Genomic DNA, 23,822 nt, shown 5'->3' with positions numbered 1-23,822 from the left:
TCTTGTGGAAGGCAGAGAAATCATAGGTGTTGAATGACTTGAAAACCAAATAATAGCCTTTCTCATGCCAGTTAGAACATGCACATTTATTTCCTCAACATCAACTTTCAATCCACCCTGCGGAAGCTGACAAGCCAAACGTATCATGCAGACTGTTCAAATACTCTGCAATTGTTGAAGCATTTTACAAATTAGAAATTATTTCAGCCTATTAATCAGCTTATACACAGGTGCTGTCCTACAAAGTGCTTAGGCTATGAAGTCAAAGAGCTACTTTTAAGTGTTTAAAACAATTATGATTGAGCCGAGTTAGTGACACAGTGTAAGGGAGTGCGACTGCAAACCTAGCTACTGACATACTCAAAACCTGATCTTGAATGTATTTATATTTTCAAGATTGTTGGCCAATGGCTGAACAAAGATGGGCCAATTTTGAACTGCAGCTTTACAGTCGGAGGCCTGAAAAGGAAGCAGCCAGGCCTTGACTTTGAAGGCAAGTGAAATTGATAGATGAATGTCTTGAAATTCCCAAACTGAAGGCCAGTTCATACTACAGGCCACTGTGAAAGCAAATCAAATTTGACGTTACGAAAGATTTGCAGCAAACTTCCGCTTTAGTTGAAATGTCTTCAACTTGTGCAAGACTGCAGTGCGAATATTGGATCTTGTGTCAGAAATTGACACTTGTGATTGCTTTCGAGCACAGGAGACACCAGTCTTAAGGTGTTTAAAAACTTAAAACTGGATGCTTGTTTAAGAAAACCTTGCCAAAATTTCACATGCACAATATATGTTCACATGGATCTCACGTTATCAAGCATTCGTTATGTAAAAACTATTATAACAGAACAATTTGGGATTCTTTTCAATTCTTCATGTAGATGCACTTGGTCCCAATAACTATTTCTTAATCTGAAATCCTGTTTCTGTCAAATCAATTCCCAATTTGGAATATTTCATGTCTTGCTCTTGAAGGGTTCCAGTGCTTTTCTTTCTGTGTTCACTTCAAACAAAGAAGTGGGGTGTTTTTTTTTTGGACACTGAAAGTTAAAAGTCTCCAAAAACCTCACAAAAACCCTCTCGATCAGTGACCCAGCCATACTTAAGACTGAAATACAATGTTTCTTTGGTGCTGTAACGTTTCAACTTGATGAGAATATCACGAGTCTTTTCCCTGGTCTCTCCAATGGGCATGACGTCAGCCACTGGAATAGTCAGGTCCCGTCTCTTCCCCCAGAAGGTCATGTGAGCTACCTTGATGCTGTCCCGGTTGCGGTGGAGGTAGATGAACCCGATGATACGGCGAAGGAAGAAACTCATGGCGTACAGCATCACCAGGGCAAAGGTTGCCACGGAGAGAGAGTAGATGAGCTGAGTTTCAGCAATCCTTCCCACTGTGTATAGATACCACATCGGAGGCATGATGCCCACAGTGAAAAAAGTCTGTGCGATCTTGAAGCGAGAAACAACCCGCAGAAATCTCATGGCCGGGAAACGGTAGATCGTGGAGTACTCTTTCACACAATCATTGCCCTTTCCATGGTCGGTGTCTGACTTTTGCACTTGAGGACCAAAGTTAGAAAATGACTTGGCTGGCAGCTGAAGTAAGCAGCCTGATTGAAAATGTACATGACAGTTCCTTGACAAATGTTCTAATCGGCCCGCAATGGAGAAACTACATGTACAACGTTTATTACTCAGCTGCTCTTTCCGAAGAAGACGAACACACGTGTGAACCCATCTCCATGTCTGAAAAGAGGAGAACGCAACAGGGTGGTGTACCAAGAAGACTGCAAACCGTCGAGTGCAGGAATTTAACCGCCGGAGTGTCACAGACATTTTGAAATGACTGGCTAAGTGGGAACCTATTATCAATCCACACTCGCTCTTGCCCCTGTTGAAAAATTGACACGTTTAGTTTGAAATTGGTCATTGTGTAACTGATAATAAGAACATTCAAACACACTAACTATATTTAAGAATTAAAAAGGATTAAATATATGTATGATGGCAGATGACACATGTATCGTACATTTTTAATTGTAGGGAGAGGAAACGTTGGAACACAAAACCATTGAAACAATAATGACATCAGTAAACACAAAGTTGAAACTGTCAAGAGAAATATTCAAATCTAAAAAAAAAGCCCAACAAGACCAAAATTACATCATGAAATCTCATCACAAATTGCTGAGTTTTGAAATCATACTTTCTTTTTCTCAGAAAATCCAAAAGAACATGGCATCACTGACATGATGAAAGGCTTTCTTTTCACTTTCAGTGGGCAATGTGTTCACCAACTGTACGTGGTGGTGTAGAAATCAAAGAAAGCAACTTTAAAACGTGGATTTGCATGGGAACAACGAAAGTTTGCCAACATCCTTTTCCACATCCTTATCGAATCAACTAACATGTGATGTTAGCATACAGACTACACAACAAAATATCAAAACATGGAGGTAAAACTGGAGTCAGGAAAAATAAGGAAATCCCAAGTCAACCTCGTTATCACTTCATCTGCCAACAGTGTCTTCCAATTTTTTCTTCCCTTCAACTTCCTTGTCGTAACTTCAGTGCTAGAAAGACTAGATTTACACTGTATTCTGGAGGTTTTGTACAAAGTCAGTAAACCCTTTCGATTTCAGAAATGATTGAAAATGTCTCCAAAAAATGCAATAAAATGCAGCTGATGTCTCTCTGCTTGCTGGTAATCCACTGAAAGCTTTCATTGGTTTTCTACAGAAAATTTGTTACATTTGCAAAGGAGTGGATCCAGAACTAAATTTTGAAGGAAGCCACATTTTTCTCTAAGGGAGCCCAAAATTTTTGAGCTTTTTATGAACTTCTGGAAAGCAAGCCTATAGACACCCTAAAAGTTACAATACTCTCATTTTTCAAAGAAACTTTCTCCTGAGGGAAGGCATGGTGCCTGCCGCCCCCCCATCCCTGGATCCGCCCTTGGTTATAAACCATGTCCAGTGGCAACATAGCACAATATCCTTTCGACAGCTCCATGCATGAACAATGTGAATATGCTATGTGCCCATGATGAGTACAGACAATTCACAAAAGTGTGCCTCCAAGAGTTTGCAACGCATCGGCCAATCACAACAAGCGATATTTGTTGACCTTTTCCAAACTCGCATTGGGTCAACAGATTTTAAGCATTGTGATTAGCCAACGTGTTGCAAACTCTTAGAGGCGCACTTTTGCGAAACGCCCGTATTGATGAAACACGACCAAATTTTCAAGTACAGTGGAGTCTCCTAACATGGCACACTTTGACTTTCCTTGCCATACATGTACCTCTTTGTTTTAAACTACCAATTCATTCAGTAAAATACTGGTCCTATTACATGTACCTTCATAATAAATGGTGTTAAACTTCTGTGAACAATATCAGTGCTATGAAATTTAGTCCAAAATTCAAAATGGTGGCATCTGGTCTGGTAATTGGACACAAATTCAGCTGAGGGCTCCATACTTATTACTAGGCCTATGGCACACTGAAACAAATCTCAGAAAAGCTCACATTATTAACAGTTAGGAATTTCTTCAAAGTTGATAAACACCTTCATTAATATACCAATATCTCATTAAATTACAAGTTTTGTAAAAAAATATATTTTCCTATTCCTGAACACCTGTTTAAAGACATGAGTTCTTCATGTTCACTCACACCAAAAAAAACCAAAGGAAAATCATGCCATGACTGAATTTCACTGGAGCTTTGTTATGCTTGTAGAAGGTGCATAACCTCAATATTATTATTTAATCAATGAACGCTACAAGCCTAAGGCTAAGCTAAGAAGGCAAACATGCCAAAAGAACTAGCCTAAACCAACTTCACATTAGTTGTTAGCAGTGCAAATACTAAATAGGCTTAGCATGATGGTGAGTGCAAAAAAATGACGAAAAAAACACGAAAAAGGGGCTTGATATTCAATACACACCTGTGTTTGATATTATAAACAAACTCTTGACGAAAAGAATATCAACATGAATTAATGACATTTCACTTTTAGTTTTAACAGGTTTATTTTCTTAAGCCTGTTTGCACAATACGCCAGATTGAGCTTGACGACCGTTCGAGTTCATGGGCGCCGCCATGTTGCGTTCAGATGTGCCCTAATTTACCCATGATTCAACATCAAAACTAAAATGATCTGGTTTCAGACCCCCGGATCACTTAACAATACTACACTGCATCGTCGTTGCAGACTACGTGGATCCAGGAAATGATTCAGCCGCATATAAAAGCTACCGATGAAAGCAAATATTGGGTAGGAAAACTGTGACACGGAGAGTGTATTATCATGATTATGTGAAAACTCGACGCATTCTCCATTCAAGGTTAGTATCTGTGCATCCAAAATGGAAAAGCTGCTACGAAAGTTTCAGGGGAAGAAGGCCCCAAACCCTCCAAAGCGAGATTACACCGACAAACAGGGTGGGGAGCGGAGAACGAAGAGCTCTATGAGCGACTCCGAGGATGAACTGGGCGGCGGAGGAGTGTTCCGTATGTCGAACGAGACCTCACCCAGGGGGAGCTCCCCGACACCGCACGGCGGCACCGTGGAAAGGTTCCGATTTAGCAGCCAGACCTCTTACGGGACCGGAACAGTGGACTTGAAAAGCTGCGGTGCTGGCTCAGGAAGCCAGTTTGGTACAAACAGCCGAAATGTCGGTGGTGGGGAAGGCTTGTTGGATACGAGGAGAAGAAATGACAGTGGAGGTGGTCCGAAAAGTCCAAACACAAAAACGGTAAGTTTAACTGTTAAACATACTACATAGGCCTATCCATCATGTCCATGAATTTAGGATTAGGCCCATCCAACAGTTGAAGCTGATACTATAGGCCTACCAGAACCAGTTCATGTTTGTAAATAGCCTAGTAGTACATTTAAAAAGTGATCTTTTAATCTTCAAGTTCAACGTACCGTAGGCCCCAACCATCATCACCAACATTTATCATTAGCATACTGCATACCTAATTTTATCATGTTTCTTGTAAAGAGTTATGCAGAATATGCCGAAAAGCAACTGAAACTGTTATCAAAAGCTAATAATATTTGGTTGAAATCAAAACTGAATGTGCAAATTGTTCCTTCAGAAAAATATGTTTTGATGACTGAAGTGGATTGATGGGGAAACTCATGTTATTTACTAAATCTGTACCAACTGGGTTCATCCTTCAGGCTTCACAAACATTCCACTTTTCCTCTGATCGGTTTTCACTCTCATGTATGCCATTAATTTAGAATTGAAAAAAAAACACTGTAGACTGTACACAAACTCTTGTGTGGTTTTGAAAAAATTGTTTATTTTAGTCTTAATTTCCTAAACAATGCCTGTCTATTACATAAGCTGAAATTGGAGATACCATCCAATATCAGAAAAATTGCAGAGTACAGGAACATCTCGTTGAAAATGCTTACATGGCGGTTCGAAATCATTCCAAACATCAACCTGCTTTAAAAATTCAGATATCCCCACATTTGTTGGCCACCACCTTGAGGCTTGACAGTGTGACAGAAGTATGAAGTACATGTACACCGTACATGTACATGTTGCCCAAACAGTTCAATTCTTCTGTTTAATAAGTGTTGACAGTACAGCGATGAATGAGGTCAGGCTGCTAAGTTTGCTTGACTGTATAGGTACAAGTATATGGATAGAAGGGTGTACCAACATTTCTCTGGCTCAGAGACAAGGGTGTCTGTGCCCTGGTCGAGGCAAATGAGCAGGTCAGTTTCCCTTGTGGTTTCATGCAATATTGTTTTGAAATAAAAGTCTGCATCCTCCTTGAGGGATCCATGACAACCATTTCCCATGTTGGCAGCCTATGGTTTCACTGCATGCATTACAGTACTGTATTTGGCATGATTCCTGACCACACAGCACGCCTGGGTTCATGTGACTTCTGGCTAGAACAAAGAGATTGACAAGTTGGGAGACTGCCAGTTGAATGTAGAGCTTTTGTATACTTGACTAAGTTGACTTGGAGCACAATCCCAGTGTAGAGTCAAGTTTGTTAGTCATCCAGTAACTAAATTCTCTGAATGTCTAACAACCTCTCAAACATAGACATGTACATGTACATTCACACAGTCTGTACATATACAATGTTGAATGTATGCACGTACCATTACATGTATCTCAAGTAACGAAGGCAGGGCAAAAGCATTGAACCCTAACCATCCTCAATCCTTTAAAATTCTCTGTGCAGGTTTGACAGATTTTGAAAGCTTGAGGCTACATGGCAAAATTGCAGTGCTGATTGTGATGGATGCATTGTCTCAAAGTTGAGAGTTACTGGTAGACCTTGTGTTGTTTAAGTTCAGCCATGCATAAATTTATGTTTACATTATACTCTTATACACATATTACACATGTGTAATCTTCCGTACGGCTCTAGGATACCATTAACCCTGCCTCAACATAATGAGAGGAACTGCCGGAGGGTTTGGAGTATTGAGGCAGTGGGCACCCCACCACAGAACATATTCAAGAAATATCAGAGGATTTTGGAGGACTGAGGCTGTATCCAATTTTGTCATGGTGGTTGTTGGAGGATTTTGAAGGATTGAGGGTGTTTCCTAGCCAAAAGGGCCTGGGCAGTTGGAGATTAAAGTGACCAAAGAGTACTGCCTGTGTTGCAGAATATTTGCAACCAGTATGAACACCTGAACACCCACATTTGTGTGTAAATGTACATGTCTGTTTATTTGAGTCAGTTGACCTCTGATTGGATGAATGATGAACAGACATTGGCAGGTCGGATAACCTGGCAAATCATGCATCAAATGGAAGAAATGTACTCACTACATGTACACTTGTACAGGTAGCATACATGATCGTTAGATGTACTGGTATAAGTATCCTTGAAAATACACCTTAACTTATACCCTGTATAAATTAAATGCACACTGTCATGCACTTTATGATGACCTTTGATAGTCCACATCATTTCATTCATGAACGGGTTCCTGCCATCTCATTGTTGTGGAGATACACCATGATACCACTGTTTAGCCCTCTGACCATCTGTCAAGGAGTCAAGTGCGAGCTCATTTAGCCAACATTATGCCGTCCACCCAGGGATGTACTGAGGATGATGCCGATTAAGATGGTAGTGGTCTCTGTCGGAGTCTCCTCCCAACGTCCCGTGGGTTCATTGCCAGGTTTAGCTGACGTGACTCATCCCCTGTACAGCGCACATCATTGATTGTCAAATGAAGGGCGCTAATTTAGGCCACCACCTGTGCATGAATTCGCATGTTTGGAGTAGCGGCCAGTTAGGGCTGATTGCTGTTGTCGTTAAGGCCAGCGTCTTGTCATCAACCTGTACATGTTTTGTTTGCTGTTTGCACCAAGACAGTTTGTTTGCATTCACATACATGTAGCACAAGCTGTGATTTGGGGAGATTAACTGTTTTGAACCAAGGTGTTCAATGGTGCCCCTATTTCGCTGGATCCACATTAGCATGTACACATAGGCTTAATCATCGCTCCACAAACAATTATTACGGATGAAAATATCACTTCTCTCTCAGCATCAGAACACATCTTCTGTATGTGTGAGTAGCATGGTCTTTGTACTTCTCGACATTCAACAGAGAATTGCAAGTTCGCAACATGTCTGTTTTATTGTGATTTTTCATCTTTCAGTATTGTCATGAATGTGGTCTTAATAAGTGACAAGAGAACTGCAGGCTTTTGCTGTTCTAACTTCTAATGACATTTCCATGTGTAGAGCCAGCACGTGTTCCTAGCGTACCTACCAGAACACAATGAGAAACATTACAGTAAGCAATTATCATGCAGCACACAGGCTTGATACATAATAGCCTGTGTACTGAACTGTACCAGGGTACCTTATCCTTGTGGATTGTCAGTAGCCAGGTTAAATTTCAGGACTTTGCTATTGATTTCACAGAATTACTAATGATACATTTTTGACAGATGCATACAAATGCATGTACGTGTACCTATTGTATGGACAGAATTTTCCATTGTTTCATATCTTCATTGTACTCGTCAATATTCCCAGAATTTGCACAAATACTGGTACCCCCGGTTTTTGTACAGTATTATGTACATGTACATTTGCTCCACGTATGTATAACCCTATGTTTCTAACAACAGTTGTACCGGTACATGTATTTTCTAACATGTACATGCACCAACAGTGAAGTACATGTATATGCATGTAATATACATGTACATGTACGTTTAATGATATACATGTACACTGTGCTACAGAGGTTTATATTTTATGTAAGTTGCACATTTGAAACATTTACTCGTAAGTTAAATTTCTCCACCCAGGGTTTGCCCAACTAGGGTAATTAATTGGTTTTCATATGGTGCTCCATACAAACATGGGATGATGGACTACATGTACATGATGAAAGAAATTATACATGTACATATGTACAATGTGGACACAGGCATTGTAATCCCCTTTGTGTGGGGTCAGTTTTTACAAGAATGTAGAGTTAACTGTCACAGCCAAGTCCAAGCTATTTTGCGGAGCACTTGTAAGCATCTATGGGACATCACAAAATTAAAAGATTCGGTGTACATATGCATGTATGTACATGTACATGAAGGCCAGCTTTTATCGGGGATGTGAGAATTCAGCTTTTCATCTGGTTTCAGATTTTTGTCTGTTACCTTAAGAATGTTCACTTTTTTGCACACAGGTCTACTTTGTATAAAATTATAATATGGGAACTTTTAAGTTTGAGTTTTTGCCAGCTGTTTTCAGCTTTCGGTGTGTGTGGCAACTCACACCCTTGTTTTATTGCCTACATTTTAAATGGGGTTTTTCAGATAAACACAGGTTTAAATGCAATGAAACTTTGTTTGTTAATTTATGATAATTTATGCACGAAGGTACCATAACACAGGTCCAGTGGTCCCCTACAAGTACATGTGCAGTATCAGAACGGCAAGGTATTTTGTAACTTTGAGGAAGATTTTAATGGTCCAGACGATACAGTTCATTTTGTGCAGTTCTTGCAAAATATTCCTTTGTGTTCCATTGAACCATATTGAAATTTTTGTTGTGCTCGTTTAAGGACACTTTGGTACTGTTTGATTGTATGCTAATGCAAATTCTCTAAGATAGTAGTATTTGATGTACATGTACTGTTTGATTTTATGCTAATGCAAATTCCCTATAGTAGTATTTGATGTACTGTTTGATTGTATGCTAATGCAAATTCTCTATAGTAGTATTTGATGTACTGTTTGATTTTATGCTAATGCAAATTCTCTGAAGTAGTATTTGATGTACTGTTTGATTTTATGCTAATACAAATTCTCTATAGTAGTATTTGATGTACTGTTTGATTTTATGCTAATGCAAATTCTTTATAGCAGTATTTGTGAGAAAAGATGTATTCATTCAAGAAAATGTCAATGCAACAGCTACATGTATTTTTACACTAAAATTTGCTTGAATATTGGAATTTTTTTTTCTTTTCAGTTCTTGACAATAGGTCAGTGAGCAAGGTTTCCTCACAAATAACACCTGTCCATACATTGTCTTCAGTATCATAGCATACGCCTGCATGTATTTTGGTGCACAGTTTGATTGGAAAACCTCCAACATGAGCTTGCGTCTTACGGGAATGCTGCCTCAGCAACAACACCTAGCAAATTTTTAATGTTTACAAAGTGTGGGCCTACTAATTTACGTAATGAGAGTGACCCAGAAAGAGAGGTCAGATACACCTGTCATTTTAAAAAGTTGCGGTAGGAAGAGCAGAAAGTCGTGCAAACATGTTTCCTACATGTAGGAAATTAATTGACATTAGACACGCACGTGGGCCGTGTAATGTTGTGATGTACCGTACTGTCCTAAAACACAAGGAGCTTGGCCTTGCCCGTTACATGTATCTGCATAGTACCCATACATGACCAATATGGTTCTCAAATCAATTTTCACTCGCCTTGTTCACATGATGAATGTTCAGTATATTACTACAGTAAGGGTACCAGTATATGTGGTATACATGTACATGTACATAATAAAAATTAAGTGCACCATGCGTTTTCTGGCACATAGGCCTACAGGTACATGTACATGTAGGCCTACATGTACACACCATCTTAAACAGGTACACATGCACCAGCAATGACAGACTAATCATTACACTCCCCGCAGATACAGAGCTGAACTTGTAATTCCAGCACCCCTGCAGCGTGCAAAATGTCATATGCAATGGCTCAAGCTTATCGCCTTGAGACTTGCAGGGAGTTCCATGGAGCCTGATGCATGTTGTGAGACACCACGGAGGTACTGGTACTGCAGCCTCACACTTGTAGACTCACCCCAATGGCATCTCGCACGGATATTCCGGCTATTTTGGGTAGGAATGTCTTTGTAGAGGGCTGTGTGAGCCCGGGAACTGATGATAAGACTTGGGGTCACCATCATAAGAGGAAATTGCCCCAGGGGACTGTGTTGAAATTAATAATCCTTGCCAGTGATGCTAAAAACAGATGGATGTGTACATGTACAACAGTGCATGTGTGTCTGTTTGGATACTTTCAAGAGGAGATTGTAGGGCTGATAATGAAACCACAAACATGACAAAAGGGAGAATCTCATTTTGCAACTGGGAAATTATCCATGTAGACAAGGAAAATACAGCAGGAAAATTTGATGTAAAAAACATGTTCCTTTTTGTCTGGCCATAAATCTGCAGACACTTACAGTTTATTTGTACTGTGTACTAATTTCATGTAGATTACCACATGTACATGTACATTATACATTAACAAATGTTTGACAAACGTGTACATACAGTACATGTATGTATCATATATGTACAATGTACACGAACATGTCCCGGTACATGTACACAAACATGTCCCTGCACATGTACAGACATGTGTGCACATGTACCTGTAGGCTGTATTATCATCCCTAATTCTGGTTCATCTTTAAAAAGGATAATTCCGAGTCGTCACTTACATGTACATGTAGGTGCACATACATGTATGGCAGGTTCCTCAAAATATGGACCACTAGATAATGTTCAACTTTGGGGGTTCATTTTTCCTGAAGTGAACAGCACTGAATTAATTGCCAATATTTGATGTAATGAGGGAAGTCATGGCTGATATCTGGAACAATGATGACCGTGTCAACCTTTCAACTTAATTGGAGTTAATTAAAGTCTCGAACATTAGCAATTTTGAGGGACGTGAACTCCCTGTTAAAATCCGAGCAAACAGAATTTACTGAGGAGTGATAATCCCCGAGGTTATCTTACACAGATGTATATGTGGTGAAAGGTGATAATATTTACACATATTGAAACCATAATCACGAAATTAAAAAGTACCTCTCACAATTAATCGTGTCCCGAAGTCGGCAGTCGCGAATGTCATTCGATTCTGTCATTAGTGTCAAAAAAATCGACTGCAAAAAAAGTGAGTAAAATCCATATATCAATGAACAACACAAGCTTTAAAAAAGAGTGCAAAAAGCACTGCCAAACCATCATCCTTTACGACTGGACCAATCACATTTTCTTCAAGTATGTCCCTGAAAACCGCAGTCCAAAATACCAATCATGGCGATTTTGCAGCTTCCATCAATCTCTCGCGGTGACGTTAGAGAAACATTTCGGCTGCATCCGAGTCTCTTGTCTAGAGCTAAGTCTAGGTCTTCACTCAATTGGAAATGCGTGGAGACGCATAGACAATAGACCTAGCCGTAGCTCTGGAAGCCCGTTTCGGACACGGCCTTAGCTGCATCGTGGCCTGTTTGACCTATGACATCTACCCAGATAGTACGCCCTCTTTTTTATTCCATATTCATGAGCCCCTCCACGGAATGGTGATGCGCCGCAATTTTTCTCTTCAGATTTTCTCAAAAGAAAATCCGTCATTCTGAATAATGTTCACAAAAAAATGACGTTCGAGACATAAAGTACGATTCATGATGAAAATCTAATACTAGAGTTGTTAATTTTAATTTTATTTTCAGCAGAGTTATCTCCAAAATAACCGGCAAAATGAAAATCAGGCATGGAATTTTCAAGCACTACATGTGACAGCATTTTAGGCATTCTCGAACATCGTGCAGTTTCTGTCAAAATTCTCGAACGTCATCAAAATTTTGTCAAATATGATGTTCGCAACAAACGTATTGTACTCATTATAAATTTTTGATGTAGCAAAACTTAAAAGATAATTTTTTGTGGTCGAAAGATACAAGACCTGGCAAATATGTTGGTATAGTGAGATTGATTATAAACAGTACGAGAATGAAGATAGCCAAACTTTTCTCATCATTTTCCATCAACTTTGTGCTCTTTTTTTCGTGGCTTATATTTTTGTAAAGTTATTTCTCAAGTGCTTTAAAATACATCAGTTGAAAAATATACTGATTTCTCCTTCTTGTTGAGAGAAGTTTTGAAATCAAGTCCTCTGTTGTAAACACTTTGACGTAAAACTATGAATTCAACTCCATTTGATTTGCACTGGTAGCCAACCAAATGTCCATCATAAGTACATATTATGCCTAATTATCCCCATATAATAGTTTTTATAAATCTGAAGGTGCTAATTTGTATTTTACATGATCAAAGTCACCCTTTTAGAAGTTTTGAAAAATGACATCTGGAGTTGCATTTTGGTCCATTTTATGAAGAACATGCCATATACATGCACGCATACGTACATGTACATGTATGTGTGAATGATTTTGCTGCAGCTTGAATTTACATGTACAGTGTACATGTACGCACAATTCTGTTGGAAGTGGCTGCAGTCAGGACAGTAGTACATTAACATGTGTAATGTCAAGTTGAAGCCAAGTACGTGTACACGTACATTCGGATATAGCCCATGGGGTGACGAATTAGCCGTGGTTACAATGTACACACAAATTCACCAGATATTTCTGACTAGTTGTGCGGTTCTGTTTGTTTGATACAGGTATCAAGGCTAAATAGCCACAGTAATCAGAGGTTGGTGTTGTAATCGAACCTTGGATAAACATCACGAATCTCTTTCTAATTGAATGCCATCCCTAAACTAATCAGACTAAAAGCAGCTAGTGTAATTGTATGCACAGTGTCAGTTGATGAGACAATACATGTACATGTACCTGTGGGTGCCAGCAGATTGGGCACATTAGGAGACTGGCAATGCATTAGGCATACGTGTAGATTTACGTGTACATTTGGACAAGATTCACCCGTGGATTGTTCCCAGTTACCACTACCTGATATTAAGGGCCCGTCATCCTGCTATCTCTCCCATTCCCCCATCCTGTCCCCCAACAGCTTTAGAGCAAAAGATTGTCACCTTTGAGGAGCAGATGTGAGGGAAAAAGCACAGGGGGAAATACAGTACATGTTTTGTGTGCTGATGTCTTTGGTCATGGTCTTTTTGAAAAGAAAAATGTGACAGGTTGGCTTCTTTTTCAGCTGTGACAGAAACTGACCTGTCTGTTATTAAAAACCTCAGTGTAACGGAGTGTGAACCTTTTGACAGATTTCTCTCATTTCTTCCTTTTCAGTTGCCCTTGTTTCAGCTGGCAATCATGCTCCACATACTGTATGCAACAGGGGTTTTATTAAAAGATGTCAGCTGGCTGTTACCATGGCCACAAGATCAATGTTTCTCAGGAGATTTTAGGGTTTAGTGACAAAGCATTGTGTATATTTTTTCCTTTCAGTGTGGAAGTGGAATTGCTTTCTTATAAGAAAGCAATAAATATACATGTACATGCACATGTTTCTGTTACATGTACATGTACATGTTTTTGTTACATGCACCTGTACATGTACAGTGTACATCCTTCTATGGGTACATGCACATGTTTCTGTCACATGTACATGTACATGTTTTTGTTTCATGCACATGTAGATACATGTACATGTGTATGTACATACATGTACATGTACATGTTGTACATGCTTCTGTGGGTACATGTGTATGTTTCTGTTACATTTTCATGTTTCTGTTTGCACCCACATGTGCTGGTCCTCTATGTATTGTTGATTTCTTTACACTATACATGTTATGTCCATTTATGAAATTGCATTAGTTACATGTATGTTGGGTTTCACCTACATGTACATGTATGTACCAGTATAAAAAATGTACATGTACATGTATGTATGAATAGAAATAAAACAAACACGTACACAACAAATTTGTTTCATACGGATTGACTTGTTTTAGTGGATCAAAAAAACAGGACTGCAAATTGATTTCCTCAAAAAAATACTGAAAGATATACCGGTACATGTGAAACGTGTGTCACACGTGCACATGCATAACGTGCATTTTTGTCTGCATTGTTTAGTTTTGAGAATTAATGTGTGTAAGTCACTTGAGAACAAGTTACAAGTTTGGACTTCAGAAAAAGTTTCTTTTGTAACCTGTCTTAACCTTTCAGCTGCATGCGGAAGTGCTTGTACATTTGTACCCCTGGTGCATGTGCGTACATCAACAGTAGGAGTCAAGATCCTGGTTGAGTGTTACATTACACCGGCAAAGGAATAATTACGTAGTGAAACATTTCCTGGAACCAGTGAATTGAGGTGCTGGGCAAGCTGATGAGACCAGAGAGACAAATGAATGGCAGGTTGGAGTATTCACACCATTAGGGTGGATTGTCCTCTTCGGGCAGGCATACCATAGATTGTAACTGTCATGATCACACCTGTTGGTTGAACTGTACATCATCATTGGTTGGGTACTTGAACTTTGTATGTCTTTGCAGCAGGTGTGCTTGTAGTCAAACCTCCTTACATTCCAACGCCTGTGAGCTAAATCTTTGGCTTGTATTTTGGACGTTAAAATGTAAAAATGATCAGATTTCATCTTGTTTGATATCACATACATGTACGGTACATGTACATGGTCACGTACACATATCTAATTCAAAAGAGTATTATGATATCAATGGCACCTGTGTGCATAAAATAACACACATGGACTAGCTGTATTGTATGCATTGCCAGAACTCCACAGGCTATTTAATTCATGTGAACTTACATTGTGTACTCATCTGACTGTGTTTTATGTTATATTTATGTGTAGCTGTACATGTGCAGTGTGTTCAACCATAGAGCTACTGTACATGTACAACCTCCGGGTACCTTTCCTGCATTTACATGTTTACATGTCTTATTAATTTAATAACAAAACCACGAAACTCCACCAGGCAACCGTTTATGTGGTCACAGTTTTGAACCTTTTGGTTTGAATGATATGCCTTTATAATGTAAACTGAGTAGTGCATTGCACACAACTTAAGTTTTCTGTCTGTTGGTACATGTAAATGTTCATTGTGAAGTCTGTCACTCACTTCCTGAAGGCAGATATCCACTCAGAAAGGGTGCATTTTTTATGTCTTCGTCTGTTCCATGGGACTCGCTCATCAACATTCAGCTTCCTGTTATTCCGGTATGGTTCGGCCAAGGGAGCTGCATGGGTTGAAATGTATGGTAGAGTCGTAAATTGGCTGTAAAAATGTGAGCCCCGGCAAAGAAAGATACAGGTAAACAGTATATGTACATGGGTCTTCAGCAATCCAAACACTTCTAGTATGGTATACTCGTAGCCTTCCAATAAATACCTGTACACTTGCAAACCCTCCGTGGTGGACCTGGCTGAGTTTATTTACAGAAATTCCTAGGATTGTTTTGAACGGGATGAGAGATTGTTTGTGGTGATGATAGCTCTGCTTGACTATAGTGAAAGTATCAAGTTTTCTTGTCAAAACAGAATCACTACATCATGTACTATATAATGCATATGTACGTGTATAAATTCCCTTATAAGATTTATACATGTAAATGGAGCTGCCGGAATATATACATGTAAAATGGTGGTCCAGAAACTTGTTTTTTTATTTGGTTTGATTTTTTTTCCTCATTTAATTTTCATGTTTTGTTTTGGTTTTTTTCTTTCAGTACCTGTTTTTATTGATAAAATGCGTAGACAACCCAGAGTGCTACCCACCTTAATCTCGGATGCATTTTGAATAAATGTTCTGCTTCTTGGGGAAGGGGAGGGGGCAGATTTCACCCAAATCTTGTACATCATGCCATTATACAATGTCATAATTTCTACAGGTACATGTGCATGCCTGTCAGAATAATTCCATAAAAATTACTTGAATTATGCATGCATAGAATTCAGGAATTCAGAATGGCAGCACTTTATGAATTTTAATCACCCTTAATTTCTTGTTTCTCATTTATTACATCATCACCTAAAAAAAAACCATGAAAATCGGTTTAATTAATTCAGCCCTAAATACCGGTAGATGCATGTACACGTAGTCTTGACAAACGATGACAAACGCCACCTTAGTCTTCAATTATCTTTTGGAATATGTTACCTAGGAAATCAGTTTGTCTCATTTTGTGCTTGGGAAAATGTGTACGTACATGTACATGTACATGTACACGTACGTGCATACAGACTGCCCTGTGTGCTGCATTACAACCGTGGACAAAAACCTGTGTCCATGTTCTATTTTTGGGAGCATTGAATGATGTCATACTTCCTTGTGGGCATATATGTACATGTGTGCCTTGATTTAGGAATGCATCAAGCAGGCATAGAAAACCCTGAGCAGGACTGCCTGTATAAATGTCCTGCCTTTGTTGTGAAAAGTGCACCCAGCACGTGGGTTTTGGTTGTGTGACGCTAAAAGCCCATGAGTAGATGTTGGGCCAGGAGACATTGTATTCAAGTGCAGGGCGTAGATACACCCCAAACTGTCACAGTTAATAGCATAAAGCTTTTAGATTCTATTTGATATTCTTGTCAGAAAGGTTTTGTTCACATTAGGCGTACATATAATGCTGAATGGGTCCCAGCTCGGCAGAATGAAACAACTAAACATTGGAGAATGAGATTCAAAGTTTTTCATGGTGAAGGTGGCGGATAAAGGTGCATAGTATGTACAGGTAAAAGGTTTGCTGTAACACCATGTAAAATCCTGGCAAACCTACATCTACGCTTACATACGTTTACTGGCTTTTATCAAGGTTGGCTTAAATCAAGTAATTTTTACTTCATCTTTGATTTAAATCAACAATTTTTGTCGGTAGTGGCAAAACTTTCATTTTTTCCCAGATGATTCACAGATTTTTTCCAGATTTCACACATTTTAAATGGCAAATTATACACTTTACTGAGCCCTTTAGTACATACTAAAGACTCCTCTCTTCAGTGAGGTATTTAATTAATTTCATTGTACGAGCGACTTGAGCACCTTGGTGGATCTGTGTACTCTATAAATTGTCATTATTATTATTGTTACTGTACGTGTACGCACATGGATATCAAGTAATCTGGGTCGGCAGGGTTTTTCCTATGTAGCTCAAGTCACTGAAGTTGTTTTAATTCAGAACAACTTTTTGGATTCAACGGATGATTTATAATCATTATGTAAAATGACAATCTAAGGTCTTCAACTGTCAATTAAACCTGGTAAAGTACGGTAGCAGTAAACAATGTACATGTACATGTAGTCATAAAATTACAGTGTATACGGTGTTGTTGCCAACCAGGGAAGACCAGTGAGTGAAAAAATGACGTGAACCACTGGTCCTTCCTTCTTATGGTGCATGTTGTTTTCTGGTTGAAAAACAACAAAATCCTGTGAACTACATGTCTATCATGCTTTGACAAAACTTGGAGCCTTGTTGAAAACCTTGATTCTACTACCCTTGGTAGGTGTACATACAGGTACATGCTTAGTACTTGGACAGGTACACACTTGGACAGGTACATACATGTACTTGGACAGGTACATACATGTACATGTACTTGGACAGGTACATACATGTACATGTACTTGGACAGGTACACACTTGGACAGGTACATACATGTACTTGGACAGGTACATACATGTACATGTACATGTACTTGGACAGGTACATACATGTACATGTACTTGGACAGGTACATACTTGGACAGGTACATACATGTACATGTACTTGGACAGGTACATACTTGGACAGGTACATACATGTACATGTACTTGGACAGGTACATGTACATGTACGTCCACACGTACAGTGCAATGTACATATAGCGGTGTGTACCGGTACCTGGGCTCAGTCTGTTTATAAAAGTTAAAGGTGGTAACATTTATTGCTTATGTGATTTAATCAAGTAATTTAATTTAAATCCTTAAATTTAACTCATAATATGATTCTATAGCAAGAGGAGTGCTGTAAATAAATAATGAAAATTACTCATACAGATATATACATGTACATTTGCTTAGTTTTAATTATGCTGAATTACAGATAATTATACTGAATTGTAGCAGTCCATTTGTGGGATATTGTGTGGAAAAATACTTAATACAGTTACTGTACAGTAGGTTGTGTACTTCTTGTACATACATGTCCATATGCAAGATAGACAAAGAGTACAGGCCCACTTACACCTGAAGGATTCATGTACATGTACATGTGTACGTATGTACTGTACATGGACATGGATGCAGAGTTTACTGCCATTAAAACTTCAAATTCAGTTAGCAAAACATGTGTACATGTACATGCAATATAGGTTTCTCGTGATCAGATTGCCTGAAAACTTTTCACTCACAAGACACCCTTAATTGGGGAGCGCAAGGATTCAATGTGTAAGTGGTGTGCCCAAGAAATCACATTTACATTAATGCATTTGGTAAAAAGTTCATTGCACCTTCTCAGGCTGTACAGTACATGTACTGTACTGGTACCGTGTAAGTCATGTGCATCTTAAGACTTATATGTCCTTGCACTTTCTCCTCATCCAAGTTATGGGAGCATGAAGGACGAAATTCTCAATTTCTGTTCTGATGTGGGCCATGCCTCGCAGCGGCCAGAGTCTGGTAGAAAATAGAGAAAGCTCTAGCCTTGGATGTTGCTGTCATTGCTCTGTCATCGTATGTGACCGTACTGAGAGGAGACAGACACAGGATGTGATTGAAATGCCGCTGGCTATAGATTAGACTAGCGATGTACAAGGAAATGCTCGGCCTACAATTTCTAGTGTTGATGTTGTCAGTGATTACTATGAGGTGTGCAGGTGTACGGTGAATGCCGGACTTCCACCGTGCCTCCATCTATACTTTAATTTGTGAGTGTGGTAATTATACCATAAAAGATCTTTTAACAAGGAAATACATGTACATTTAAATTAATGCACTGTACATGTACGTACAAGTGTGGTACAGAATACTTCTTTGTTTTGATTGGAAACATTGTCCAAAAGAAATATATTATTCATAATATTGAGGAAAGGAAATGAAAAGGCTCATCCTGTGCCCAGGTCTTCAATTAGGCAAGGGTGTATGGTTTCATTTTGAAGTTTTCATTTTTTTTCAGGTACATGTAGATGTACATGTATAGCTGGGCCACCTGGCCAGCTCATGTACAAGTTGTTGACAAAGAGGAGAAAGGCTGGTTGGAAGGGCTACACCACATGCCCAGCGTACACTCAAAGACTCTATAAATTGGTCGTGCACGCTCAGTGCAAACCGTACCATGAGAAACTCATGTGAACCTTAGCATGCACACTTTGGGCTCCCACCAAAGGACCGTCATTGCCATGTACATGAACAAACATGCCACCTCTCTTGTTCCTGCTCAGAGCAGATATGGTAACAGTGAACATGTACAGTATTAACCACTTCCTGCCGGGGACTCCGGAATCGGAGATGTGTGCTTTATATGCGTGGCCTGGGTCTCCGAACTCGGACAAAGGAAACAGGGCCCTTTAACAAAAGACTGTACTCCGAGTAAAAGACCAGGCTGCTGGGCATTATCAACATTTTTCACTCTCAAAAGTGGTGATAATCCAGCCTTGTTTTGAAACCGTATACCGGGGTTTGGGGCTTTATCGCGAGCGGATACCTCTGGGGACAAAAGCGCTCCACCACTGTAGGGATGAGCCACACAGCACAGTTACACGCTAATCTGACCCCTATTGAAAAGAGGTCAGCAGTGCACTGAGCCAGGTTCGTGAACAAAAGAAAGTTACATAACACCGCACAATCAGGGCTCTTTTTACAAGGCTGCAGGCCTGGCTGAAATACTCGGGCGTCAATGAAGGTCACCTGTCAACTTAGAGTAGTGCCTAAAGATTACTTCGTGCGGCTATAAACGTCCGTTAAATGAAATGATGAATTTTTGAAGAATTTTGAAAATGGAAAAAATGATAATTATGCCGGCCCAGCATCGTCAACATTCAAAAATGCCCCAGCATGAAGTGGTTAAAGCAATGGTTTCAAGTACATTTGGGGAAAACAAATAAATTTTTGATCATCAATTGTTTCTTGTCTGTGTTTATGTTCTCTCATGCAGCCCATCGTTTTGGATGACTACAGTGATCCCAAAGATGTCCTGAAAGCAGCCATGGAGAGCGGTTTCATTCCACCCCGGACCGAAGGCCACAACGTCAGCAGACCGTACGCGGAAGATGATTACTCGGTACCCTACGAAATGATCAAACGTAAGTCAGCAGTGTTCGGGCGTCATCAGCGCGGGTTGTCACCTCTTGTCAATTTGGCGAGTTATCTCTTTGATCTCAGGACCAGAAAACCGATAAGAGGCCTTAGCACCCCTGTGTTAACATTACATGTAGCTCCATGCGTGTCGAGGATATCATGCGAATGATCAGCTAATTAGTTCATTTCCATTGCTATTTTGGAACACCGTTATGATGTATTTATAGTATACTGGGTGCATAAAGAGTTCATGGTAATGTGCAGAAGTACATGGAGACAGTTTATGATACATTGTTGTGGGTTTAGTGAAGTCATTTTTTGTTTTTAATACAAGCGTTTTACATAAATGATCTTTGCAGTATGTGTACAAAAATAAATTTTACTTTGTAAGCATTTTGAATGAAAACATATAAGTGAAATATTGTTGAACTTTCTAACACTCTGTGGCCGGCCAAAACCCTCATTAACGTTTCCTACGTCTTTTGCCCAATAACAAGAGACATTTTGGTGTCTTGAACATTTGCAAACTAATATAACTAATGGCTCAGCTCAGCTTTGTTTGCATTGGGACACTCCAAACACGTGCTATGAGCTTGTGGCTTTCATGCAGTGCCTTGCAGGTTTCCATTGAAACTTTCTCTTTCTACTCCCACTCACCCGTGTGCTCTCCCCAAGAAAAGTAGTAAACAGCCTGAACACTATTTCTCTTTGCTTGCTAGTGATTCTACAGGTTACATGTAGGCCAAAGACGAAAGAATGGTTGTGTTTCAGATCAGCAAACCTAGAAAATAAACTAGATGCCGTATCTTTTACTTCAAAGTGAAATAAAAATGTTACACTTCTGGTATCCAACCCGTCGCCCATTTTTGTGTAGATTGCCCTTCATTTTAAAAAAAATATTTCAGCTACATGTATTTTTTACTTGAAAAAGATTCGCTCATTCTTATGTACTACATGTATCCACAAGTATCTGTTTTTTATATTAAGACTAACTTGTAAATATTCAGAGCTGATTAAATCTGGCAGTTTGAGTTACATGAGGGGCAGTCATATGAGTGCACCAGAAACAAAAGATCTTGATAGTAATTCTACTTTGATCATTTTCAGCTAAAGTATTTAAAGCTCTTCCTCTCCAGAAAAAAAGAAAGATCTTATTTTACCAATATCTGCCAACTCAAATTTCTAGTGTAGTAGAAACACAACCAATTTTTTGCTTGGCCTCAGGCTTCCTGCTACTCAAACTAGACTGGTTAATGCAGTATTACAGTCAGTGCCATTTGCTATTAACTTTAATGTCGTATAACCACTAATCTCTGCTCTGTTTCCTCAATGGTTGCTGCCTTGCTTCTCAAGAGATGCGATCTGGCCTCTTGCCAGAAGACGGCCCCATCCCCAATCAGCCCTACGCAGATGATGATTATAGCTTGCCGTATGATATTGTCAAAAGTAAGTTTGCATGCCCCCAACAAAGCAAAACTGAATCAAAAGGAATGATTCATGAGAAATGAGCAACTGCGAGACAGATTTAATTGTTGAGGTCAGAATGGATTAACTTGAAACTGCAAGTTGCATAGGATTTATCCTGATCTGCAGTGTGCAGGGCTAAAGCTGTTGTTTTGCAGTCTGACGAGGAAAATTATGGCTGTAATCTTTCGGAATGAAACTCTGAATTGAAGATTGTTCTCTCTCTCTCTCTCTGCATGCCTCATCAAATCAGATCATGAATCCTAGCACATCAAATCAGATCATGAATCCTAGCACATCAAATCAGATCATGAATCCTAGCACATCAAATCAGATCATGAATCCTAGCACATCAAATCAGATCATGAATCCCAGCACATCAAATCAGATCATGAATCCTAGCACATCAAATCAGATCATGAATCCTAGCACATCAAATCAGATCATGAATCCTAGCACATCAAATCAGATCATGAATCCTAGCACATCAAATCAGATCATGAATCCTAGCACATCAAATCAGATCATGAATCCTAGCACATCAAATCAGATCATGAATCCTAGCACATCAAATCAGATCATGAATCCTAGCACATCAAATCAGATCATGAATCCTAGCACATCAAATCAGATCATGAATCCTAGCACATCAAATTTGATCATGAATCTGAGCAAGTCTACTAATTCCACTGATTTTGATCATGATATGAAATTTTCATCGTTGAAATTTCTGATGCCGACTTTGCTGACTTCACGGTGCTGAATCAAAAATAAGGCTAACAACAAAACTTGGCTTCTCTTGTCAGCAGGGAATGGGGGATTGGACATAAGAAAGACTTTATCCCACATAATGACAACCAGGTGCAGATTTTGACTACAGACAGAATATTCACATGTAACGGCAAACAAGTACATGTACATGTGTGCAGATGCCGCATTGATATGTGGCATTCCGTCTAGCTGGAATCCAAATAATATCTCCCATCTCAAGGAGGAGGCTTTGTCAATTATCAACCAATTCACACTCGGGAGCAAGAAAGCATCCGACCGACTCCCCACCCACGCTGACTGACTTCTCACTTTTTATTGCATTGTTCACCCTTGCTTGCACACTAACGTTGCCGTAGAAACCAAACATCACATCCCAGAAGAAGGATGGGATCCCAATCGAATGGCCATCCCAGAGGATGACTATTCTTTACCGTACGATGTTATCAAACGTAAGTATGAAGTCTCCTGGACGCATTTTTTTTTCTGCCTCTTAGAGAAACCTCAGTTGCATGCATGTGGAGTGGTGAGAGTGGTGGATGTAGATTCATTGGAATTTACCGGCACATAGGAATATAGAGAAGGAGAACCTAGGTCCGCATATTCCCTTCGATTCCTGTTTCTCCCTTACACTTCTGTTTATTCATGGGTGCATGGACAGCAGTATAACTCACGGGTGAGCAATGACATACTCTTGATCAGGCCAGGGGTATGCTTTTAAATCACGTGGTTTTTTCAAGATCACAGAAAGGTAAACGTTGCTCGTTCATGCGGTGTGATCTGAGAACATTTGCCTGCTGCCCCGAATACTGAGAGTGGCACATGCGAGTGCAGCCATAATGAACCTGGATCCTGCCACTGTGTACACACGGCACAAGACAACACAGTCATGTGTACACGCACACAAGTTCATGTCTCTGTCACTAAAACGGGTTCATTTCGGCTCAGAAATGAGACACACAGTCCAAGCACCCATTATCACTGATGCCTCCCTGGTTCTGTTGTTGCTGATGATGATGATGACCCTAGTTGAAATCCCACCTGCTGGCTGTGTGGAATGATATTGTCAGTTTCAACTGTGAAAA

The 23,822-nt window shown here is 39.6% G+C and overlaps 2 protein-coding genes across 6 annotated transcripts in view; one reads left to right on the top strand and one right to left on the bottom strand.

Moving 5' to 3' along the window:
* Positions 1-58: 58 nt before the first annotated feature.
* LOC147799030 (transmembrane protein 186-like) lies at positions 59-20,123 on the bottom strand. The gene is made up of 2 exons (XM_087137336.1): positions 20,116-20,123; positions 59-1,894 (listed from the first exon to the last, which is right to left on the bottom strand). The coding sequence occupies exon 2, from the start codon at positions 1,837-1,839 to the stop codon at positions 1,048-1,050; it is 792 nt and encodes a 263-aa protein (XP_086993462.1). The 5' UTR covers positions 1,840-1,894; positions 20,116-20,123; the 3' UTR covers positions 59-1,047.
* LOC110986778 (uncharacterized) overlaps positions 4,195-23,822 on the top strand; it is a 35,796-nt gene continuing 16,168 nt past the window's right edge. The window contains exons 1-4 of one of the 5 annotated variants that reach the window (XM_022248967.2): positions 4,195-4,764; positions 20,363-20,510; positions 21,859-21,951; positions 23,097-23,189. In XM_022248967.2, the coding sequence (XP_022104659.2) occupies positions 4,375-4,764; positions 20,363-20,510; positions 21,859-21,951; positions 23,097-23,189 (724 nt within the window). In that variant the 5' untranslated portion in view covers positions 4,195-4,374. The remainder of the gene's footprint in view (positions 4,765-20,362; positions 20,511-21,858; positions 21,952-23,096; positions 23,190-23,822) is intronic. The other 4 variants (XM_022248964.2, XM_087137335.1, XM_022248966.2 and 1 more) reach the window with 4 other exon arrangements.

This window comes from Acanthaster planci, linkage group LG05, assembly GCF_054643075.1.
Source record: "Acanthaster planci isolate LZ-2023a linkage group LG05, COTS_SCS, whole genome shotgun sequence".
NCBI lineage: Eukaryota > Metazoa > Echinodermata > Asteroidea > Valvatida > Acanthasteridae > Acanthaster > Acanthaster planci.
Note: the sequence above shows the minus strand (reverse complement) of the source record. Positions and strands in the feature narration are given on the sequence as shown.

Excerpts from the sequence above, each read along its gene's own strand:
- LOC147799030 (XM_087137336.1), bottom strand. The coding sequence starts at position 1,839 with ATGTCTGTGACACTCCGGCGGTTAAATTCCTGCACTCGACGGTTTGCA.